This window comes from Ornithodoros turicata, chromosome 4 (genome assembly GCF_037126465.1).
Source record: "Ornithodoros turicata isolate Travis chromosome 4, ASM3712646v1, whole genome shotgun sequence".
In the NCBI taxonomy this organism is placed as follows: Eukaryota; Metazoa; Arthropoda; class Arachnida; order Ixodida; family Argasidae; genus Ornithodoros; species Ornithodoros turicata.
In genome coordinates this window covers 18,274,774-18,298,364 of record NC_088204.1, presented here as the reverse complement: position 1 = coordinate 18,298,364, position 23,591 = coordinate 18,274,774, and the positions used below count along the sequence as shown (strand labels likewise).

Here is a 23,591-nt window from a genome sequence, read left to right as displayed (position 1 = left end):
CACGAAACTTTGTAAACTAAATGTTCAAGGGCCATACTGTCAAATGCAGTTTGTTTTTCTAAGCAGTATTTCCGAACTTCATAATTTTTTTCCGCGTACGCTTTGAATTCGCTAAACAGTTGAAATGGCTCTTGCAAAATTCCGGAGCTCCGTAAAAAATACGAAAAGTGCTCGCATTTTTAGCTTTCTCCGGCCATAAACCCTCGATAAAGAGAGTCAATTAAGCGTCTTGGCACGAAAGTGATATGCTTTGCACAGAAGATATCATACATCACACGGAAGAGATTTCGTGAGAATTCGCGAAAAAGCTATCTTGTTCGATTTTTTTTTTTTTCACCGCGTGGGTCGCATGTCCCATCGCAATCTTCAAGAGGCTGCCACGGAGCGAAAAAAAAAAAAAAAAACTCCGTCAAAAAATAAACCGGGAGAACATTGACTGCAAAGGAACTATCACCAAAATTCGCTTGAAAGAAATCGGGGATGGTCGGGCCCAACGTCTGGGACGTTTGGCATGGAATGATCCTGAAGTGAATGAATTCCTGAACCAGGCAAGAGGTAATCGTGTACATCCCCTATTGATTTTAATGCGCGTGATAAACGTTATGAATAAGTGCGCGAGCTAGTCGATTTAGAGGAGCAGACGATGTTTCCCGCTTACGTGCAAGCACAACAGGTGGCGCGCCGTGCGCAAACAAATCGCAGCTTCGGAAGTTTGCAGACGACGGACGGTGGTTCTCGGCGGGAAACTCGTCTCTGGGCCGGCGTCCCTTCCTCTCACCTTCGAAAAAGTTGGCGCACAAGTTAAAAATCTTGACAGTGCCTCTAATGTCGCGCATCTGAGCAGCCGTGCCTCTCTCTGTGGTGTGTGATGTGTGCTCAGTGGCTGTGGAGTACTCTGCGGTTTCTGCTTTTCATTCACCTGTGGAATGGAGTATGGACGTACAAAATGGTCACCCTCTACTGGAACGCTACAAATCCGAGGTACGCATACATACGTTTTAAGAATGCATTCTCTGGTGCACAAATGTTTGTATCAGAAACGCTTTGTGCTTCAAGCACAAGCTGTCAACTCCATCGAAGTTTTCGAATTACGTGTTCAGAGCATGTTGGTCTAAATAGCAATCTCATCTCATCTCATAAGCAAGCAAGTCCAGTGCTGTGTGTCCGTCCTTTTTTTTTCCCCTGCACTGGGGTTCTAGCGCTTTTAAAATCTTCCACCAAGCAACCCAGTTGTTAGCTCTTTTAAGCAAGTGCATCACTTCAAAACATTATAATGGGTTTTGTACAAGTTGCTTCTGTTACTTCAAAGTAGTGTCAACCTGTTGGCTGCAAACCTTTCAATTCAAAACGTTTCAGTACGTTTTTGGATAGTAGCAACAACATCCACGACGACATCAAGCATTTCTTCTTGTACCACGAAGTATTCGTGAAATTGTCTTTTATATTCTAAAGACGTGACATGTTTTTTTTTTCTTCACTGCGCTGTTTCACTGAACTTGTACATTACTTTAAGTACATTTTAAATCATGTACTTTCTACTGTACTTAAAGTACTTTTTTCCAAGTACTTTCCAATCAAGTACTCAAGTACCCAAACTTGGACTCCAGGCAAAAAATCACAAAAGAGTATCAAAAATGCACCCTACTAAAAGTGCTAAAATGATAACAAGAAAACGAAAACACACAGATAGCGCTATCTGTGTGTTTTCGTCTTCTTGCCGTCATTTTAGAGCTTTTAGTGGGATGCAGTACCAAGAGTTCCAGTCTGACATTTTACCAAAAAGGATTTTTGTGCTGTTAAAGAGCATATTTGTTGAAGCAAATTTATTGTTGACAGGCTTGAATTGTTGAAAAAGCATCAACGCTTCTATGATTATGTAAAACGAATGGAATGCAAAGACACGCACACATTATGACACTGCAACCGGCAACACAATGACTTGGTCAATTGTAATTTCAGTTCTTTCAATGCAGGGTTCTATGCTTTTTTTTATATTGTTTCCTTCATTGGCAATTAATAATCATTTTATATCACAATGTGTGATTGCATTACACGATGAACACTCTGAAAGACACACGCATGCTTTCATTTTTACATTTGGCATTTTTTTTTAAATTGGTCACATGGATTACATTGCTGCAGATCACAGTCATATAAAAATGGTGGCTTACATTGTGCTTCATCCTTTTTTACTTTCTTCATATTCTTTTTTTAAACATGTTGTATTTCAAAAAGCAGCATGAAATGCCCAGAAATATATAATCTCCGTTGGCCTGTACCTTTATTTTCCTTGAAATTTCCTATAGCCTGTTATAGCAGAAGATTAGTACCGGAACACCATACTAGGCGGGTGATCTTGGATCAGTCAGCGTATAATACATAATCACAGCACAGGTGACTGATTACCTCTCTACATGTAACTGCAAATTATATCATCTGATTAAGTTCATATTCACGGGTTAGCACTTAACCTAGGACTTTATGGCTTTACAGCATTTGTCAAGAATGCTCGCTAAAGTTTTGCCAAAAAAGCAAGACACAGATACTAAAGAGTGCAATGCAAAGTGATACAAATTAAATTCGCAATCTACTTGACGAATACTTGAAGTATACTTTGCCTAGTACTTTGTACTTTACTTGAAGTACATTTGGAATTGGGTACTTTGTGCTGTACTTGAAGTACTAATGATGGTATTGTACTTGGTACTTTACTTTAAGTATAATTTTAAGGTACTTTGCCCATCACTGCTGCTACAAATTATGCTTTTCTCTCTCTGATTTTATTATCATTGTGGTGTTTCGGTACAGTATTATAAGTGCCTTCTAATGAGCTGGTCAGCAGGAGCACTCTCTTAGCATTCGATATGCTGTTTCATAGCTTGAACCCGACTCTGTTACGTGGGGCCGAGAAGCCAATCCATTGAATCACCGTTGGTTGGTGGTGTTTTACTACCGAGCGATCTGCCTGCAGGTGTGGCTGCATGTTGCTCTGGGTGGGGCCTGCTTTCGTCCTGGGCCGACTTCACTGGGAACTGTGCCGACGTGGACCTTATAGCGTCTGAGGAAAGCTCAGGGGAAAACACCCAGATAAAACAACCGAACCCGGGTCACCTCCCAGGCACTTTCTCACCGTTCTCCAGACACCTCCACCCCCCCCCCCCCCGCCACTTCCCCTTCCCTCCGATACACTCGAAAACTCAGGAACAATGACAGCTGGTTTTATCGTCGCGAAAGTTTCGGCGGAAAGAAGTTTCCTCCCCGATAATAACTAAGTACGCGTAGTGGTGTCAGTATTTATCGACATCGGATGTGCCAAACGATGTAGTAAAGCTCTTATACATATTGTAAAAGCAAGTCATCGTCTGTGTCGTACTGCACGAGCTTCAGATGCAAAAAGCCCTTCTAATAGATGCTCCCTCCAAAGAACGTCCTGTGGGGTGTTGCCATTCAAATTAGACATATGATCTTCCCCTTTGCACGACAAACCCGGTTACCGGCATCCCGGTTGAAGCATAACATCTGTTCGAAATACTGTCTGCTCCCGATCTGGTGGCTTTTGCTCTGATCCAAATGCTCCCCAAATGCACTATGAAAAGTACGATTTCGGGAGAGGGGGTTTGGACGCCAGAACGGCCAGAACAGCCCCTGTCTAGGCAACTGACTGTGCGGTCAAGAATACTGTCTTCCGCGCCAACACTGGAATGTGACTCAGGGTGGATTAACACGAGCGACATCTCCGCGGAATATTCTAGTGGAAGAAAACGCAGAAAAGGAAGAAAACAAAAACAAAAACTGCTCACGGAGCAGAAGTTCCGCCGCGTTTCGAAATATCGGGAGCGCGCACTTAGCAGACGACACCGTCTGATTGGTGCTTTCCTGTCGTCTGCTACGAAATATCTTGTGGCTGCGCCGCAGGATATTCCTCGCGTTCGGCAATGCGCGAAGGCACATGGCGCTGACGTCATCTCGTCTGCAGCTGGAATATTTTGATGGCGCTGATGTGAATACACGAATTCCGACGAAAATGACAATTGACGCAGCCCGTGCACAGTCACATATTCTATTCGGATCAAAGTTGGGTATCTCGGAGCTATTGAGCACGTAGGGCTATCTCAGTTTGTGGTACCAAAATTATATGTAATCTGTGATTTGAGTACCCACTAGGGGGCACCACCAAAAGAAATGTTCATTTGTATGCGTGCGTGTTACTCGTGCGGGTTCTTTCTTACCGTTTCGCTGACCAGATTGGCGTGAGCCAATCAAAGCGCTTCTTTTTGTTTGGTCCGCAGCTATATAGTGTCGTGTGCATTCGGCGAAGGCCGTAATAGCTGCCGCGTTCACGCACATTCATTTAGCCGCGACCATGTCGCTTGTCTTTGGGCGAATACCTCGGTGGCATCTTGTTTTATGGTGCTGCTAATTCATCGGCACTCATTGCATGCACCGGCGCCTACGTTCACTATATAATAGCCGGCAGGGCAATTAAACTGGCACCGAGAGAGAAGCAGATGCCTTCTGCGACTCCTCTGGAAGTGGTCGGAACACGACGGGAGGTATGACTGGAGATTCATGTGTGAGGAACGAAGTATGTCGTGCGTGTGTAACAGAAGGTGAACGGAGTTCAGGATAAGAGTTCGGAGATAAAAGTATGCGTTCCAGGAGTGACTATTGTGATACTGTTAGAGAGAAAGAAAGAAGGAGAGAAAGAAACAGTGCGGGTGCAATGACGCAGTGTTACAAATAGACCGTACGCCCAGATTCTCAAGAAATCGTGAGACAGCGCAATATCATTTGTGTAGTCAAGTTTCGTTTATAGAGTGTAACTTTCCAGACGGTGTATGAGTGAATTCCTCAACCCCCCCCATCCCCCCCAAAAAAAAGAGGGAGGGAGAGAGAGAGAGAGAGCGTCACAAAAGCTCTACTATGTTTTGCTAACTACCGGCTTTACTATATGAGTGCTATCTAGGCAGCTAGATAATGTATGACAATGTTCATGCTGGCAAAAATCAAACGCATCGAAACTGGGTTGTCTACATGCGCCCTAAACGTAGTGTTTCACTACATAGCCTGCTCAGGGCCCCCCACTGCACAGAATGATGTCCATATCAATACTTCAGTAAAAACTGGTTTACTCCGGCTTGACGCAATAAATTAAAACAATAAAACGTAAACGTTTCACCACCTATGCAGGCGGCATCCTCAGTACACAATGAGTCGAAAGTGAAAATCAACTTAACTTATCTTGTCTTAACTTATTGCGTCAAGCCGGAGTAAACCCGTTCTTTTTTTTTTTTTTACAGTATGTATTCTAGCGGCTTCTGGAGTAATTTCTCACATATATCAATACTGGTTTGAGGAGAAATCTGGGTCTATATGCCTTTCTGCGATTAGCGATTATTCATATACGTGTAAGGTATCGTAAAACATGCCTCCCATTTTCAACGAAGCAGGAGAAGGAATTACGCGATCTGAAATTCCGGCTGGCAGGGAACCTGTTATATTGTAAAGTTCCGTTTTTAAAGCGTGCTCTTAAAACAGAGCGTCACCACCATAATGGTTGAAACTTTCAAATAAATCCGAATTACATCATCCAGGTCGACCCCTCTCTTGCAGTGTATAGACGCTTACGTCTTTGAGTGACAGTGACTGCATCCACGAGCCTTTTTCTCAATATGTAAGATTTAGCATGTGATAAAGACCCCATAATTTACGGTTTCAAAAAGGTAATTCCTTCATAAGAGGACCCACACCGCCGCCGTCCCTCTATAATTTTTCATCCCCTCGCCTCCGTGGTACCTCTCCTCCTTACATGGCAAGTCGGTCAATCGCGCGCATTAAAAAGGATAAAACTTGACAACCCGAGGTGTCTCGCAAGATGGACGAAGCGTCGTTCTTCACACGCTGCCGTGTGCGCAATATAATCATTAGTTTTCACTCTCTCATCTCGTGCGGTTCCTGTATAATATGTACTACAGTGGCATGCCGGACTCTGGCACGACGATGCTAATGGATGGGGAGAAGCCCAGGCTATTTGTCCGATTTGTCAATAGCGTCTCCCTTCCAACGTGCTTCTCAAACGTAATGGATTGCTAGGGCAGGTTGGAAGTTAAGAAGATAAAAATACTATCACCGTCAAACCGCGGTAAAAATATATTTCCGTTGTTGTGTGCATGCGTGGGGTACGGGCGGATTCTGAAGCTCACGAACGAGGCCTTGTGTTTTTTTATTGATGTGTGTTGTTGCATCTCTACTGGTACGTTTGTGTTGGCATGCACAAACGTGGGGTAATTAACGTTTGGTGATAACTTGTGCGTTTGTGTGTTTTGCAAGGCATGCTCTCTCGGGTGCAGAGTGACTTGTTGCAGACGACAGCGACAAAGCAGACGGCGGTCCTGTCGTCTGCTTCGAAAGCTTCGCGCGCTACGTGGAGATGGCTCCGTCCCATGTTAGGCGCGGACCTAATTCTCCAGTTGTTGTTTATAATTTATCCGCATGCGACCTAATATGGAATGGAAATCCATTAGCGTTTTCAGCAGTAGTTTTTGCAGTACTTTCATATCGGGAAAGTGTTGGAATAGTTTAGGGCGTATGTGACACTGGAATCTGCTGGCTTTTCGGGATTTTTTGGGCCGTTTGTTTGGCATTCTTGGATGTGTTAGGGCCTTCGGGGACTGTGAGAGGTGGGAAAATTTTTGGTTTTCAGTCAGTGCTGCGATTGTCGTCATTGGTGACTAGGACTTTCTACGTCACCACCGGTAGGCGAACCAGTTCAACCAGAATTGTCCGGCGGGGAGTGGCTGAGTGAGTTGCGAGTCAGCGTCTTGGAAGGGGAAAGTATACTGTGATCATATTTTCATGAAGATGTTGTATTGAACCGAAACATATGTGACGCGTATACTACGTTTGTACGACATGCATTACTGACGTTAGTGGGCAATGTCGTGATTCGTAATTCACCTTTCGAACAATCTTTCCCTTGAAAGGGCTTTGTGTAATGGGTGTTGGTCGATGGCTTCTAATTATGCTGGTCACTTTGTTTGTAGGTCTTTCGCCACGAGGTGTGAGTACAATCTGGAGTACTGCATTTCCATTGGACTGATATTGTCAGCCAAATCCCAGGAAGAACTAACCGCCTCATAAATTAAATTAGAATTTTCCTTCTGACTGAAAGAGTGAAACCATTCCGGTTCTCTGGAGGCAGGATCGCCAGGTCAAAATCCTGAAAAATCGCCAACGTGCCACGAGAAAGTAGACAAAAGCAGCCAATATTCTGTAGCCAGTGCAGCAGGGTTGCGGAGTTGCAACTCCGGAGTTGGAATGATGGAGATGGAATTAACGGAATGGAATGGGGTTGCCAAGCCCATTCCAGGAGTAGGAATTGGCCATACCGTTTCGTTCCGAGGAATTGAAAGGAATGGAATCATCACAAATCTCCATTCCTCGGAATGGAATTGGAATGGAATTGGTGGCCCCATTCCGCAACCCTGGTGTGCAGGCATCATATCATATGGAATGAGGGACTCCTTAACGATTGCTGAACTTTCCAGCACACAAACAAAATCGTAATCGAAAGACATATATCGTACCGACTGAGAGAAGGCCGATCATTGACGGAAAGAGGAATTAACGCACTGTACGTCTGCTTCGGCATCATGTGGAGCATGATGGCAACTATCTCGATTTAGGAGCACATTGTAGTCTCAAACGTACCACGCCAATCAGAAAGTAGCCAAATCTAGCAACCCTATACTTGGAAACTAGGCCCACTACCATAGCCGCATAGTTTTCAATCTGCCGAAGGACATTCCTGGCGCAAACGCTTCAGGCTATACGGGGTAGATAACTCCCACTTCATGCACAGGGGTCGAGCTGGGTGCATCGGATTTTGTGTAATTAGGCAAATTTTTACAAGACTGTCTTCAGTTGCACGAAACATGCGATTTTTCGGATATCCCTCCTAACGTTCATCTGGAGTTCAGCTAGGTAGACTTTTCGTATGGGGCCTCCCCCCCCCCCCCCCCCCGCACTCGGCGCCTATGCCCCCTACGACCATGGTTTTGGCGCACTATATAGCCTGAGTTGCTTTTGCGCCATTAAAATTGAATCATCATCATCATCATTATGTCCCCTACGGAGAACGGCGAGGTATACTAAAATGTTGGATTCTGGTGCAGAAATAATTACTGAGTTCACCACTGTACAGGGATTGTGAGCTTGCAAGCAGGATTGAGCCACGGCTGGAGCGCATGCTGCAGAAGTGGACGGAACCAGAGGCGAATCTATAGGAGGGGGGGGGGTATGTTCTGACCCCACGCCCCCCTCAATTTCGGAGGTTCTACGTAGGGCTTCAATTGACCTTAGATAGTGTAGCAGGATGCTGTCCAAGGCAGGACTCCCCCTCAGAAAAAATCATAGATCCGCCTCTGGACAGGACCCGCATTTTCGTTTTTCTACGCCGCAATATTTCTTCGACCCGTACATGATTTATGTTGTTCCTCAACCGGACGCATAAACGTTGTGGACGACGGCTGTTCGGTTTGTTTCTTTGCTCCGTATCCGTACTTGGAGCCTATAGGCGCTTAAGTAACTGACTGTCGTTCCGGTATATTTCCATGCAACCTTTGATTAATGTATCGCGAGATTATGTAAGTACTTCGTCACGACGGCCGGGGGAGGTTGCCTTCATTGTATCGAAATACGGCACAGGGATAAGCGATGTGCCGTGAGTGATATTGCTTTCCATCTATCAGAAACTCCGGGCAAGACGAATGCCTTGTCAGCAGTATATATGAAGAGGTTGCTGACACGATTTGGTCGGCGGGGCTAAAAAAGGCAGGGCTGTTCGCGGACCTTTAGGTCTGGGTATGTGCACTGTGGTCCTGGAGAACGCTATAATCTCCTGCGTACAGACGCTATGAGTACAGCACGATAATATACGCTTGTTCGAAATTTTAAACACCTTTCTTGGTACAATTATGAAGTACCTAGGGCGTATATTCCCTTCTATGCATTCCTGTTATACGTACCTTTTGTAAGAAATATAGGGGGTATTAAATGGGCATAAGGAGTATCGGAAGTCTGTTTGAGCGTAAGTGTAGAAAGGGTGCAAGACAACAACAAATAAATCATGACTATGACCTGGGGTGCAAGACAGCAACACGTTCTTTTTATGCCTTTCTGAAAAGTACATGCACCCGATCACAGCAGAGCGGCGGGCTAAAATCTGCGTTGTACGTAACGCCGTTACAGTAATCGATACTTTTTTTCGGTATCGGAGTGCGGATCGCCATACGTTTTTGAATCGATATCGGAAAAGTATTTCAGTTACAAATTTATGGTAACGCGATCTCCGTATCGTTACGGACGCTTTTTTAGTGCCCCACCCTTTCTTCACTGACCATATATCTTACTATTATTCATTGTCACTGGTCCGCCTAGCTCTTGTCAAGAAGCCTGTGGACACTCCTCTACGTGATCCGTAACGGGAATTATATCAAACACATGTTCACTTTTTCTTCCAGCCTGGAAGAAATACCACGTTGTGTTGTACCACGTTGTGTATACCACGTTGTACCACAAAAGAGTTGAGGTTCAACGAACAGAGGTCAAGTCCTTGACAGTGCGCTCTGGATTCCATGTAAAGAGTTGTAACACCTATTTTGCTGTGATATCTCCTAATTATTTCCATAATGTTTCCTGTAGCAGCATGTAGAGAACCAGTTGTAAACCTAGAGGTACTATACCGTTATTACTTTTAAAAGTCCATGTGGCCCTTGAGAACCCTTGAAAAAATTCCCAAATTATCTGTACGAAGTACCTGTACATCTAGTGCAATTTTTTTTAATCATGTCATCTTCTCGACAATCTCTGGAGTCTCCGTCTCGGCTACTGTCCTAAGGGTACGCTGTTAATACAGAACTTTGCCACATAGCACGCTCCTTGCCAACCACCACTCCGTGTGATATCATTTTGTGTCCTGATTTGATCAAAGCAGGGGAAGGCGTCTATTTGGGGCCTGCATAATGTGTCCCAAATAGGCGCCTCTTCTCATTTTCATCAAATCGGGACACACAACTAATGATATCATTCGGAATGGTGGTTGGCCAGCGTGCCATGTGGCGAAGTTCTGTTTTGACAGTGTAAGGTACATTGTGCAGTATGAATGCTGTATTTGGTCTACGGGCTTTTCAAATACGTTTTCAATTCACTCATTCATTAGTTGGTCCTTCACTCTTAGAGATGAACTTCACCGCATGGCACACTCCTATTCGCGATTCCAGCGAAGCCGTGGCCACCTGGCGACGATTTCGGAAAGCCTGCGAGTGGAGGTCCGGGAGCGGGTCCGGACAGGGAAGCGGTACGGCGATACATGTTTCTCTTGCTTATGGACAGAATGCCGGCAGCAAAGAATGTATCGACATCGAAAAGAGGAATGTTGCACTACTATTTATTCTCAGCCTGTTGAAAATGCCCCACGCTTTATTTTAATTGTTTCCCTAATCAAGAAGAACGGAACGGACCCATGCGTCGACCGAGTTTCCGGACCAACTCTGTTACCACGATACTATCTTAATATTAATCTTAGTAATACCAAACGAGGAACCCGCATTTCTTTGTCGTGTTGATATATATGCATTTTCAGACCTCATGCAAAGTAAACAATATCACCGTACTAATACGGCGTAGAGAAGCACCCACTATAGCTGTTCTCTGGGATTGAAAGCTTCTGCCTAGTGCCGCACACGTATCAACGAATGACTCGCAAAGATAAAAATATCACACCGGGTTGTACGTAAATACAAAGAGCGGTAGAGAAAACGAATACTTCACTTTGCCAGAGCGTCTCTTCCAGCGCTCAGATGTTCACCGCACAGCATAATGCATGTTAAATAGCTGCACATGTATGGTGTAAAGTGAAGACAACACTCTTAAAAACGAACTTCACCACATAGCACGCACCTAGCCAATCATCACCCCGAATGACAACGTTCTCGCCCTAGATTTGTTGAAAACGGGAGGAGGAGCCTATTTTGTGCCGTGCATAATGGCACAAAATAGGCTCCTCCTCCCGTTTTCAACAAATCAGGGGCGAGAACGTTGTCATTCGGGGTGATGGTTGGCTAGGAGCGTGCTATGTGGTGAAGTTCATTTCTAAGAGTGAAGGTGTCAGATATACGCATGCACGCAAAGGGTTTTCAAAATATCTATTGTTCACGTATACCTTTGACATACAGTCACAGAGTTTTGAAAACATCAGGGTCAGAGCTAACGTACGTCATATGAGCACGCTATCGTCACCACATGAAACAAAGAAAATAAGTGTTATCTTGAGCTGTTGCAAATGCCCATGTGAAAGTTAACTTGTGCATTACAATTTTATTACTTCTCTATGTTCCGACAAAAAGTATCAATCAATAGAGACACTACACTTCCAACGGAGCTGTTGTTCCCTTGATTGCAACGCTCACACGTAAATACGAGGGTCTATCGGAGGAGAAACTCAAACATGGTATTGCTTGCAGACTAGTAATCCACATTCGAAAACACATGAAATGTCACTCTTCTTGGAAACATAACCCTGCTTTGCCTTCTTAAATTCTAAAATGCCTCCTTTGTTCACTCGACTCCCGACGTTTGTAAACAAACTTCGAGGACGGGAACTTTTTGCCTACTTCTCTGAGTTGAACTGCACAGTATGAGGTGACCAGATGATAAAGTTCATTCCTTTGTCATGAAACATGCCCATTTGTGGGTATTAAAAACTCAAACAGATGAACATAATTAGGCCGACACCTTGCCGAATACGCTTGCTTCGCTCGGGAGACCTCCTTGCGTCCGCCATCTTAGAAGTTCGCGGCGCCACCTATAGTTCATTGGAATCGCGAATAGCCAACCATCATCTCGAATGATATCGTTATCTGCCCTGATTTGTTGAAAACGGGAGGCGTACGCTTTTTTGCGACACTTATGTTGTTCATAACTGCGGTAAAGTTCATTTCTAAGAGAGTGTTTTTTTTTTGTTTTTTTTTTGCTATGTCTCTTTGGGCATCTTTGAGGCCTTTGAGAGTTCAATTTTTTGAACCATTCCATTCCGGTTCCATTTGTTTTCTTTTTCTACCTTCTCTCCTATACTTACGTGTACTGGAGTAGTCTGTCCCTGTCTGAGTATATTTCTTGTCTCAATCAATCAATAAATCCACTCGCACTTGTTAAGCGCCGCTTTTGTTTTTGTACGCTGTTACACAGTCAACATCTCTTTCACACATTGCCATCAATGACGACCCAAATAAAACACAAAAACCAGCGCTCTCTCTACTTCTTAAAATCGACCCCCCCCCCCCCCCTCGATGAAGACAACACACCATCTTTCCCTAAACACATTTCTCTACCACCAGCTTACGCGTGGGCAACACACGTCTACAGTGGGGGTTGTCGGTAGATGGAGCAGAGACGTCTCTTTAAAAGCACAGCTCACAACTGACTGCGCTCCTGACAGGGCTTCTCTTCGCAACACCATAATGCGACGAGAGAGAATAGAAGAGATAATGCGTGAATGCATCCACACTTCTTCTTCCAGAAACGAGGAGCGTGTCATAAATCTGCGCAATCGATAGAGAGGCCTTTTAGGGAATAGTGGCTGCATGACTCAGCGATATCGGCAAAGAACGAACGATGGGGAGGAGGTTGTAATGTTCCTCCCCTTTGCCCAATGATCCACGCAAACGTATCGTCTTTGCTTGTGTTCGGTATCCGCACACAGTGACACTTTCTCTGCACTCTTAAAACAGAGCTTCGCCGCATAGCAAGCGGAAGGCCAATCATTGCGCACAATGGTACTGTTATCACTCCTCATTTGTGGAAAGCGCGGGGCGAACGTCTTTTTGGGGCGTACGCCAATTAACATAACCGCATGAATGTCCCAAAGAGGGGCGTACGCCTTCCGTTTTTAGCAAATCAGGGGGCAGAACAATATGTCATTCGGGATTGCACACTCTAAAAACAGAGCTTCATCGCATAGCACGCTCCTATCAACCATCATCCCGATTTGGTGAAAACGGGGGCGTACGCCATTTTTGTGATATTATGCTGCTCATAATTTCTACAAAAATGGCGTACGCCCTCCGTTTTACCAAATCAAGGGAGAGAACGTTGTCATTCGGGATTATGGTTGGCTAGGAGCGTGCTATGCGGTGAAGTTATGTTCTAAGAGTGCAGTTCAACTCAAAGTTCCGTTTTTAGAGGATCGCGTGCACGTTCTTCAAACAGAACTTCACCGCATAGCACGCTGTGCGCCAACCATTGCCACGAATGATAGGGTTATCGCTTTGATTCGAAGAGAGACGGGGGCGTACATCTTTTTGTGGCAATTTGGATATATGACAACTGCCACGAAAAAGGCGTACGCCCCCCTCTCCCTACGAATCAGAAGCGACAATACCCTATCATTCGTGGCAATGGTTGGCGCACAGCGTGCTATGCGCGAAGTTCTGTTTTGGAGTGTTGCCAATCATCATCCCGGTTGGCACCGTTCTCTCCCCATATTTTTCTGAAAACAGGAGGCTTACGCCTTTTTGTGACACTTATTCAGTTATGTTAATTGTCACAAAAAAGTCTTACGTCCCGCACTTTCCACAAATCAGCAGTCAATAATAAAGGCTTAATTTCGTGCAGAGGTTGGCCTCCAGCATGCTATGTGGTGTTCTTTTTTTTAGAGTGTATACAACACGAGGCCCATTCCCTCTTCCAACAACTTGTTTGTAATTGTTCGCTTAGCCTTTGCAACTTACGCTACTATAAAAAACGCCGCCTGTCGAGGTTTGTTCGTCTGCGCGTGTGAATGAGAGCGTGAACTCTTAAAAATGAACTTCACCGCATAGCACGCTCCTAGCCAACCATTATCTCGAATGATATCGTTGTCTGCACTGATTTGTTGAAAATGGGAGACGTACGCCTTTTTTGTGACAATTATGAACAGCATAAGTGTCACAAAAAAGGCGTACGCCTCCCGTTTTCAACAAATCCGGGCAGATAACGATATCATTCGAGATGATAGTTGGCTAGGAGCGTGCTATGCGGTGAAACTCATTTTTAAGAGCGTGTATGGAAGCAAAATGCAAGAGAGAGAATGGGACAGAGTGAACGTGTGTCCGTGTCTTGATGTACGAGTCCTTGCTATATGTCGACGGGAACGCGATGTCGGCGTAGTGTAATTGGTATAGCACGCCTGATCGACAATCAGGGAGGTCTGGGTTCGAGTCCTGTCACTGGCATCGCGCGCTCAATTTTCGTCAGCGGCCGTCTTTCAGATCATGTACTTGGACGTTGACGAGGCTTAAATAATGTGCCTTTCTCGTCATTGTTCCTTTAGCCTCTGCAGTTTGCGTTACTAACGAGCATCTTCGATAAATTTTCAGCCGCAAGAAACAGATTTAAAAAAAAAATTGAACTCCAAAATTTGCTAAGCCACACTCTTAGAAATGAACTTCACCGCATAGCACGCTTCTCGCCAACCATCATCTCGAATGATACCGTTATCTGCGCTTATTTGTTGAAAACGGGGTCCGTACGCCTTTTTTGTGACACTTATGCTGTTCATAATTGTCACAAAAAAGTCGTACGCCTCCCGCTTTCAACAAATAAGAGCAGATAACGATATCATTCGAGATGACTGTTGGCTAGGAGGGTGCTATACAGTGAAGTTCATTTTTAAGAGTGCAGCGTATTTATTAGTATTTTTGCTAGTAACAGAGAGCGCATATTTACGGTTTACCCCCATTCCATTCCCTATACAATGGTAATGGCTGAAAAAATAAAATGTTGTCGTTTTATCTATACAGTGCGCGTGCGGTGCATCTTCCATACCTGTCCCGGCTACTATCACGCACGGGCCGTGTGATCTTAAAAGTGCAAAAGCGCCACACAAACACACCATTTTCCGCGCTACAATGCATCTCTTAAGAAAATTATCTAGGATCATGGCAGCAATTACACCAGTTAAATGCCTGTCCGGATCCTCACTTCATGCGTTATGTGATTGTTTCTGCCGTTGCGTAATTTCCTCGCGTGCTTTTGTGCTTGCGACAAATTCGTCTCCAACAGTCGTTCCATCATCATATGCTGGTGTGATGGTTCGGCGATGCGTGCTCCTGTAGATAGTCACCCGCCGCTCGGTAATTGCTCCAGTGGTGGTGTAATCGCGTCGCTGGGGGTGGTCTCCGTGGCGTCCCCCCCGCAGGGGTCAGGCTTGGGCGACGCGCAACATATCTGGGCTTTCGTAGTGAAAATGTAGATTGGTGGGTGCTTTAAGTATACGTTGAATTGTGAGCGCGGAGTAATTTCACGTGCGCATGAGAACTTCACCACATAACACGCTCCTATATAGCCAACCATCGTCCCGAATGGAATCGTTCTCCCACCTGACTTGTTGAAAACGGGAGGGTCACGCCTTTTTGTGACGCTTGTGCAATTATGTTAATTGTCACAAAAATGGGTATATACGTCCCACGCTTCCCACCAATGAGCGCTCTAAAAACAGAACCTCACCGCATTGCCACGAATGATTGGGTACTCGCTTCTGATTCGAAGAGAGAGGGGGCGTACGCCTTTTTGTGTCAATGTAGATATATGATAATTGACACAAAAAGGTTGGTTGGCGCAAATTGGTTGGCGCGCAGCGTGCTATGCGGTGAAGTTCTGTTCTGACAGTGTAGAGTAAGAAGTGATAAAAGTATCATTGAGTGCACTGATTGCAATTGTGTAATCATCGTCGAGTAGAGTCCTAAACAAGCACGACATATACTTGAAGACATTCACGAGGTCACGTAGCCGCCATTTCTAGCAACAAGCAGTAATCTTCCCCGCACACATAACCCGGACCTACGTAGACCGAGGCTACTGGAAGAGCCCGTAATGCCCCACACTGTACACGCTCACGTAATATAGCTACGTACGCCTGTTCCCACCGATATGTACGAGACGTGCACACATGTTGCAGCAGCCAGGTTTTTCCCGGGATCTGCTCGTAAAGATATATATGGCAGCCAGAATGGCCGACGGACCCCGTGTATAGATTCGTTAGCAGACGACAGTTGGATACGACCGCTTTCTTTTATTTTTTTTATGTATATCACGGCGTCTTCGCTTTTTGTTGTTCTTATTATTACTACGACTCACTCTCTGAGCGCGTCTCGTTCGTGTTGAGATATTTTTGCTTCTTTTATGAATCTCGAGATGGCAGACGCGTTTTCGACCTCCTTTTATGTGTCGTCTGCTTCGCATGTGCTGCCTTGTGTGTCGTCTGCTTCATCGTTTTGTGGCAGAAACAGTCATATAGCTGTCGTGTTTGGGGATTGCATGCATGCGGACGCATCTGGATAATTTCAGAGGGGCAGTCAGGAAGCAAAAAGGAACTGGCTGGCTATTTTATGGCATCCTAAAGTCGTTGGAATGGCTTTGGAGTCGGCTATAACGCTCTCTATTAACGGCGTGTACAGTTTCGTTTTTCCTCTCACGCAGCATTAAGCACACCGTTGCGTGCGCGATTGGAGCATCATATTCTATCTTAAAGGGCGTTCGAGGTGTGTAGAGCGAAACTGTTTCAAATATTGAAGAGACATTTTTGAGCGGATAAGACAAGCATCGTGGCTAAGTTAGGGCGGCGTATTTTATGAAGCGTACATAAAACTGTTGGGACGTGCATTTGTGGCATAAATTTCTCGGGTGGTTCGCCGATTTCGGTTGTTGATAACACGTATTGTCGTCGTATGCCTGGATATAACGCTGTAGTACGTTGTTTAAAGTGTTTTTCTAAAGCTGGCTTTATGTCCCTGTGGGTGTACCTGCTCTCCTTTTAGGGGAATGCTTTTGATTTTCGTGCGCGCCTGCACATATTTCGGTATCGTGAAAGAGATTTTTCGTTAAAAGTGTTTAAGTTAACAGAAACTGGTATTTCGTAAGTGGGCACTTGTCTCGGATAACTACAAAGCTCTGTGATTGCAGTCTAAAAACGATCTTGTGTATTTATTTTTTGTCACTGAGGTTGCTATAGGAGAACTGCGTCACGTTATCTCGACGCTATACGCGCTATGTAACCAGAAGCGTAAAACTTACCTGTAGGTTCGATAAATAATTATTTTTGTTATTCAGTTGTGAATACGACACGTAAAGGGATAATTCGCTCGAAGGACTCTGTCACTGGAAGTCCGAGCGGCGAAACCACCAAAAAGGGGGAAAAAATCGCAATGGGGAATTTTGAGCGACTTTAGCAGCGGCAAATCTGAAGCATCATTTTTTTTGCTCTTTTTTTTTTAAATATGCGGTACATTGTCGCGCAAAAATTCGTTTATGCAAACCATGTTGCGTCGCATTGCTTTCTCATATCATCATCCGTTCTGTGCACGTATGTGTATATTTATGATTACGTTTTCTACTGAAACGTTTCCGGTATGCTGCCGCGTCTACCGCACCCGATCAGCAGATCAGTTTCTGAGTCATGCACGCTGTCATTGGCTCCGGAAGGTATACGGTAACTTTACCGCGACGTTACCACCGGTGTGCTGAAACTCGCTGTTGTTCAACGCGCGGTACGCTCTAAGAAGAAGAAGAAGAAGAAAACAAAAACAAACAACAACAACAGTAATTTTAGTCCTCTTGGGGGGGGGGAGGGGGGGCTAGACGCACTGCCACAAAAATTAGTCTCTTTAGGGAGTATATGCACGGGAGTAAATGAAAGTCACGGAGTTGAGTTGGCATTTCACGCTCGGTTCTAACAGTCCCACGTACGTAATCCATGTGCGTGAATGAAAATACTTTCCATTAAACCGTCAACCGTGATATGTCGACTGATATATAACATCTTGCGACATGCATAGGGCACAGTTTCACAAGAAAGAACCTCTTTTTTTTTTTTTTCCCCCTGTGTGGGTGGAAAATTGCTAAGTTAGCTAAGTTATACTGTAGCCGTATTCGGTCAAATTCATGAAGAGCACATATTTACATAGACTGTTGCATTCAGAAGACCATTAGTGAGTTCTGTGACTATTTGCAGTCCTGGGGAGAGAATTCCGCGGTTAGTTAGTTGACTAAAGTGGGGAGTAATTGCAAAGGGGACTAGAAGCTGCAATTACTCCCCATATTACTCCTTCGTTATTATTATTTTTTTTAGAGTGTAGATAACAGTGATCAAACTGCCGGTGTTGCAATTCCAGAAGGTCCTCCTAGGAATGACTAATGAGCTGATTCGTGTTTTTCTTGTGTCCTTCGGTGTTCGCCCATATGCTCAGGCTTCATCTTCAACGGACTATGTAAGAATAGCTTTGTAGGCGTCTTTGTACATGTAATATCGACGTGCAACTACACGATAACAAACACGAACAACGTTTTCATTGCAGAAAGTTACGTTTTGTTACCCACAAAGTTCGTAATGACGACCCCTGCTTTCGCTAACATTTTTCGCGGCGTTTGTGAGTCCACATGGTAAGAAAAAGTGCCCCACGCAGCCTATACGAAGCGCAGGAGTATACAAGCCACCCTTACAATTTACTTCCAGCGGCACCACTTTCGTTGAATCTCAATTACGAAAACTGCGCGCAATTGAGATGAACGCTGATTGCGCCCCGTCGCAAACAGCCGCGCCACCTTTCTGAGACGTCGGATTTTCAAAAGGTGCGCAAATCGCGATAACCCCTTTTCTCCTTCCGATAACCTCTCCCTCTCTCTCTCTATATATATATATATTACAGCAGTTAGACAAAAGAAGCGCTAACTGCTTATCTTCGACTCCCCATCTTAATCCATTTCTTCTACACGTCCAATCTGCGAGGAAGCGAATAACCTTTTGATTGCAACTCGCTCTCGTATGGTATCTGTATAAACGACGTTGAATGCCCGGGTTTAATTTGCTGGGTGGTTGAAGAAGGGGGAAAAAAAAAGAAAGAAAAGGGAGGCGGAGTGATTTAATAGCTCGCCGGTGTTCGGCTGTTTTTCCGACGTGATTGCGTATGGGTTGATATCGGTCGGTCGGTTGGCTGGCTGCCGTCTCTGCGGTGCGGTGTGGTGTTTGTGTGTGGTACGTCTTCGCTTGCAAAGAAATAAGGAGAGAATGTACATACGTGGCGGTAAGATTTGTAGGTCTCGTTACCCGTGGCATTCGAAGGGCGTGGTGTGAAGTGATTGGAGGAAGGTTAAGGACTCATTTGGCCCGTAATGAGTGTGCGAGAGAGGTTTTGAATAGAGCTCGGAATCCTTTGTGAAGCTGGAGGAGGTTGAATAGGAGGTTGAAAGTTCGGAGTGTCTGTATCCTTCCCTCTCTCTCGGCTCGGTTGAGAAGAGAAAGAGTGAACGTGTGCCCTTAAAACAGAGCATCACCACATAGATCACTGCGCTGGGCGTACGCCCCCTTTGAGGCAGTTATTATAACTGCACAAGTATTACAGAAAGGCGTACGCCTCTCGTTTCCAAGAAATTATGAACCCAACGATGTCATTTGGGATGGCGGTTGTCCAGGATCGTGCTATGCGGTGAAGTTAGCCTCTTAGAACAACCGCCATTCCGAAGGACGTCGTTCTGACCCCTGATTGGTTCAAAACGGGAGGCGCACGGATTTTTGTGACACTCATACAGTCATGTTAATTGTCACAAAAAGGCGTACGCCCCGTGCTTTCCACAAATCACAAGTGGTAACGGTATCATCCTGCACAATGGCGGTTGGCCTTCAGCGTGCTATATATGTGGTGAAGTTCCGTTTTAAGAGTGTACCATTCAGCGCGATGGTTACACTCTAAAAACAGCGCTTCACCGCATGGCACGCTCTTAGACAACAATCATCCCGGATGACGGACGTTCTCTCCCTTGATTTGATGAAAATGGTTGGCGTACGCCATTTTTGTGGCAATTCTGAACTCTACAACGCCCCCCGTTTCATGACATCAGGGGAAAGAACGACGTCACTTGGGATGATGGTTGGCTACACTGATAAAATAGAACTTCACCACATAGCACGCTCCTAGCCAACCACCATACCGAATGATATTCTGTGTCATGATTCGTTCAGAACAGAGGGAGGAGCCTATCTGGGACAAGCATAATGTGTCCCAGGTGGGCTCCTCCTCCCGTTTTCAGCAAATAGGGACACATAATGATATCATTCGTAGTGACAATTGGCTAGGAGCGTGCTATATCGTGAATTTCTGTTACGGTGGATGATGTCCTACATCCCAGAGGTTCTTTCACGGAAAGCCAGTCCAAAATTCGAAGCCTTGTCTACTTTCTCCAGGGATCTGGCCTTGCTCAAAGGCTATAGTACTGCTCGGACAGCTCGGCAACTCTGCAGTGACTGCCCTAAATCTTAAATTTCGTCCGTCATGATTCCTTCATCTGTTATCACACCATCTCATCTCATCCTGGCTACAGTCGTGACGCAGTCCAGATACTTGAGGCCAACAACGGCAAGCCGGTTTTCGTCACCACCACCACCACACTCTTAGAAATGAACCTCACCACATAGCACGCTCCTAGCCAACTATCATCCCGAATGACAACGTTCTCGCCACTGATTTGTTGAAAACGGGAGGCGGAGCCTATTCTGTGCCGTGCATAATGCATACAAAATAGGCTCCGCCTCCCGCTTTTAGCAAATCAGGGACGAGAACGTTGTCATTAGGGATGATGGTTGGCTAGGAGCGTGCTATGTGGTGAAGTTCATTTTTAAGAGTGCACCACCACCATGTGTTTTAACAATGCAGGAGCGCGCTATGTGGAGAAGTTCATTAGTTCATTTGGCAAGAAAAAAAGTCTTACGCCACACCCTCTCTTTCAGTCGGAAGCGATCGTTATAGGGTGAGCGCGGATGACGTTGAAAGTATCCGCACCCTCACAGTACCCGCGCTTGTCCGCGACCGCACTACCTGAAATCGGTGTGTCCGCACCGGCGCGGATATTCGGTACACATACACATCATCGTTTATTGCATTTCTATAAGAAAAAGTTTGCAAAACGTAAATATTACGCGGAGTACGCTTTTACTTCTAATCATCCAATCTGTTTAGGAACATTGTTAGGTTTTGTCATATTTTGAACATTTCGTAGACAAGTGAAATAAATATTCTATTCAGGAATAGTGTCATCCACGGTTGTCCCATTCCTGTAATTAATTGCGCAGCAACTCGGCGAATGACATTACGTCTTATTCACACATGCATCGCGAAATAGCGCGCACTTGTTTGTTCGTTTGTAGGGAAGAAGTAGTAAAAAAAAAGAGAGAGAGAGAGAGAGAAATTGAACTTGTCTCCCACCACTGATCTCTATGTATAAAGGCTGGATCGCGCATAGGAGAGGGGCGCGTGGGAGAGAGGTGCGGCAACCGGCCGCCATATTGGAGGGCCCACTGCCGCCGGCTGCTCCCATAGGAAACAATGGGAAGCGATTTGATTTGGAGTATTTATTGCGCTTTAAACGCTCCTCATTGCTGATTAGCACACATTTTTCTTAGGAATCAGTGTGCTGATGTATTCGAAACGTGCTTCAGCCGTGTTCCTGTAGTTGTATTGTTGACTCTATGAGATGAGCCACAGAAGATTGTGTACTCATCTTCCTAAGCTTTCCCTAACCATTTATCCCGCTTGTTACCCCACTTGTTATTCGTACCTCGCCTATTTCTATCCTTGAGTCAACAACTGAGACAAGTTCTAAAACCTGTTCCTGTAGTTTTTAATGGTAATTGCCTTCTTTTTCTTCTCCGCTGCCTGTATTCCGAATAGGGGGTCGTAACTGTCGTACACAGGGCGCACACGCATGAAGGTGAATTTGGTGAATGTCAACTTATAAAATTAATTCTTTTTGCTTAGAAAGGTTTCACACTGTTTGTTATTGTAAGGGCTTCCATTTTTATATTTTTGTTTGTTTTCGTTTGTTGTTCGGTTTTCGTGTGGTGTTCCGTGGTTCTCGTTCGTTATTATGTTGTTTGGTATTGTATAGTTCTCGTTTGACTTTTTCCGTTATCGTATTATGTTCTACGGGTGTCTCTGTGTGTGTTCTATAATAAGACCTCGATCCTTATTCTGAAGGGGCTCACCACCAGCAATGGGGTGGAGTATAGGCCCTGGCGATGAAACACCGCATTCCTCATCTTAAAATAACGTTATTGTCACGAGTGCGTTGCAGTTGTTCAGCTGTCACGTATTTCATTACAGAAATCGGAAGCGCTGTGCACGAAGAGCATGCACATGCATGACTCATCACACACGCTGTAGGAGCGACTGCACGTACGAGGTTAACACAGCAGTTTATTTACTTCCACCGTACCTCACAAATTAAAAGAACAGTGGAACAAGTTGGCGTATTGGCGCAGGTTCTGCATCCGCTTCTTCGGCACAGCTGAGCGACTGTGACGGGAACCTGCAAGCACAAGCGCATTGTTGATAGAAAATACATGGTTTTGAGATTTATAGGAACAGCCACACATACTTTCTTAGTACGTAATGGCACCAGCGAAGTAGCAATGCAAACAATTAACAGATTTTTCCTCAAAATAAAGAGCTTACCTGTGAAAAATTATCCCTCTTTCTCTGTCCGCGTGAAGTGTACTCAAAGCTGCAACAAACTGGCATGACATGAGTGCCCTTTAGTTTAAAGTACATTTTAAAAAAATACGGGCGGCCCCGCTTGAACTAAATGCAGACGACAGAATGCGTTGGGCCCACCAATATGGCGGCCGGTGACCACGCTGTGGAGCACCCTATGCGCGATCCAGCCTATACTATAGAGATCACTGTCTCCCACTTGTTTATTTTTTCCTGCGTTGCATTGCGTGTGTGTTGGAAATAATGATCATTGGGTACAGAATGTACCTGCATGCTTCCAGTAGCCTATGAGACCCACAAACACCAACCCCTTTAGAGCCCCCTTAACTCGAACCGAGCCTATGACACGCCATTTTGAATTTAATTCGAATGCTCAATTCAAGTTAAGGATATCACAGCACCCGCGCACACCTCTAGCGATAGCCGTATCAAGGGTTGGTGCGGATCGTGTTATGCGGTGAAGTCCTGATTTTTCAGAGTGTTAGGGGCAGCGTTCGTTGCTCTCTTCAGCAACTTGGAACTTAGCACGCATCTTCCATATATCCCCGTAACAAACGACACTGCTTCGACGCAAGCACGGAGCTGTGCACGGCGTAATCAAGCCATCTCCACACATTCCACGTAGTAGCATCATGTCAAACACCTCTTGCTCAAAACTCTTTCTTCGTAAATCTTTCTACACAGCAGTCTTCCCTCGCACCACGTGCCTTATACATACATACAGCACTCAGCAAGACCGTCTCCCAGAGGTCGCTGGATATCGTAAATCGCGCGTTTTAAGCGTTTACCGTCACAGCGCCCTCATTGGCCAAGCTAGTCTGTCTGTGCTTTCCGAATACCAGCCTGTGTCGACAAAAACAGAAACAAAATGACATTCATAGCGGGGGTCTCGTGTAATGAATTTCCAGATTTGACTCCCGGCCGCGCAGGGGGTGCCCTCGCCGCGGAACCGTGGGCCATATTTTACGCCGTTTCGCCTGCATAGCTTTAAGGTATAGGCTGCCATGATACCAG

General features: G+C 45.2%; 1 protein-coding gene across 2 annotated transcripts in view; it reads left to right on the top strand.

Moving 5' to 3' along the window:
- The first annotated feature begins 724 nt into the window (after positions 1-724).
- LOC135391216 (ephrin-B2a-like) overlaps positions 725-23,591 on the top strand; it is a 503,132-nt gene continuing 480,265 nt past the window's right edge. Inside the window, exon 1 of one of the 2 annotated variants that reach the window (XM_064621371.1) lies at positions 725-981. In XM_064621371.1, coding sequence (XP_064477441.1) covers positions 869-981 — 113 coding nt within the window. In that variant the 5' untranslated portion in view covers positions 725-868. The remainder of the gene's footprint in view (positions 982-23,591) is intronic. The other variant, XM_064621372.1, reaches the window with a different exon arrangement.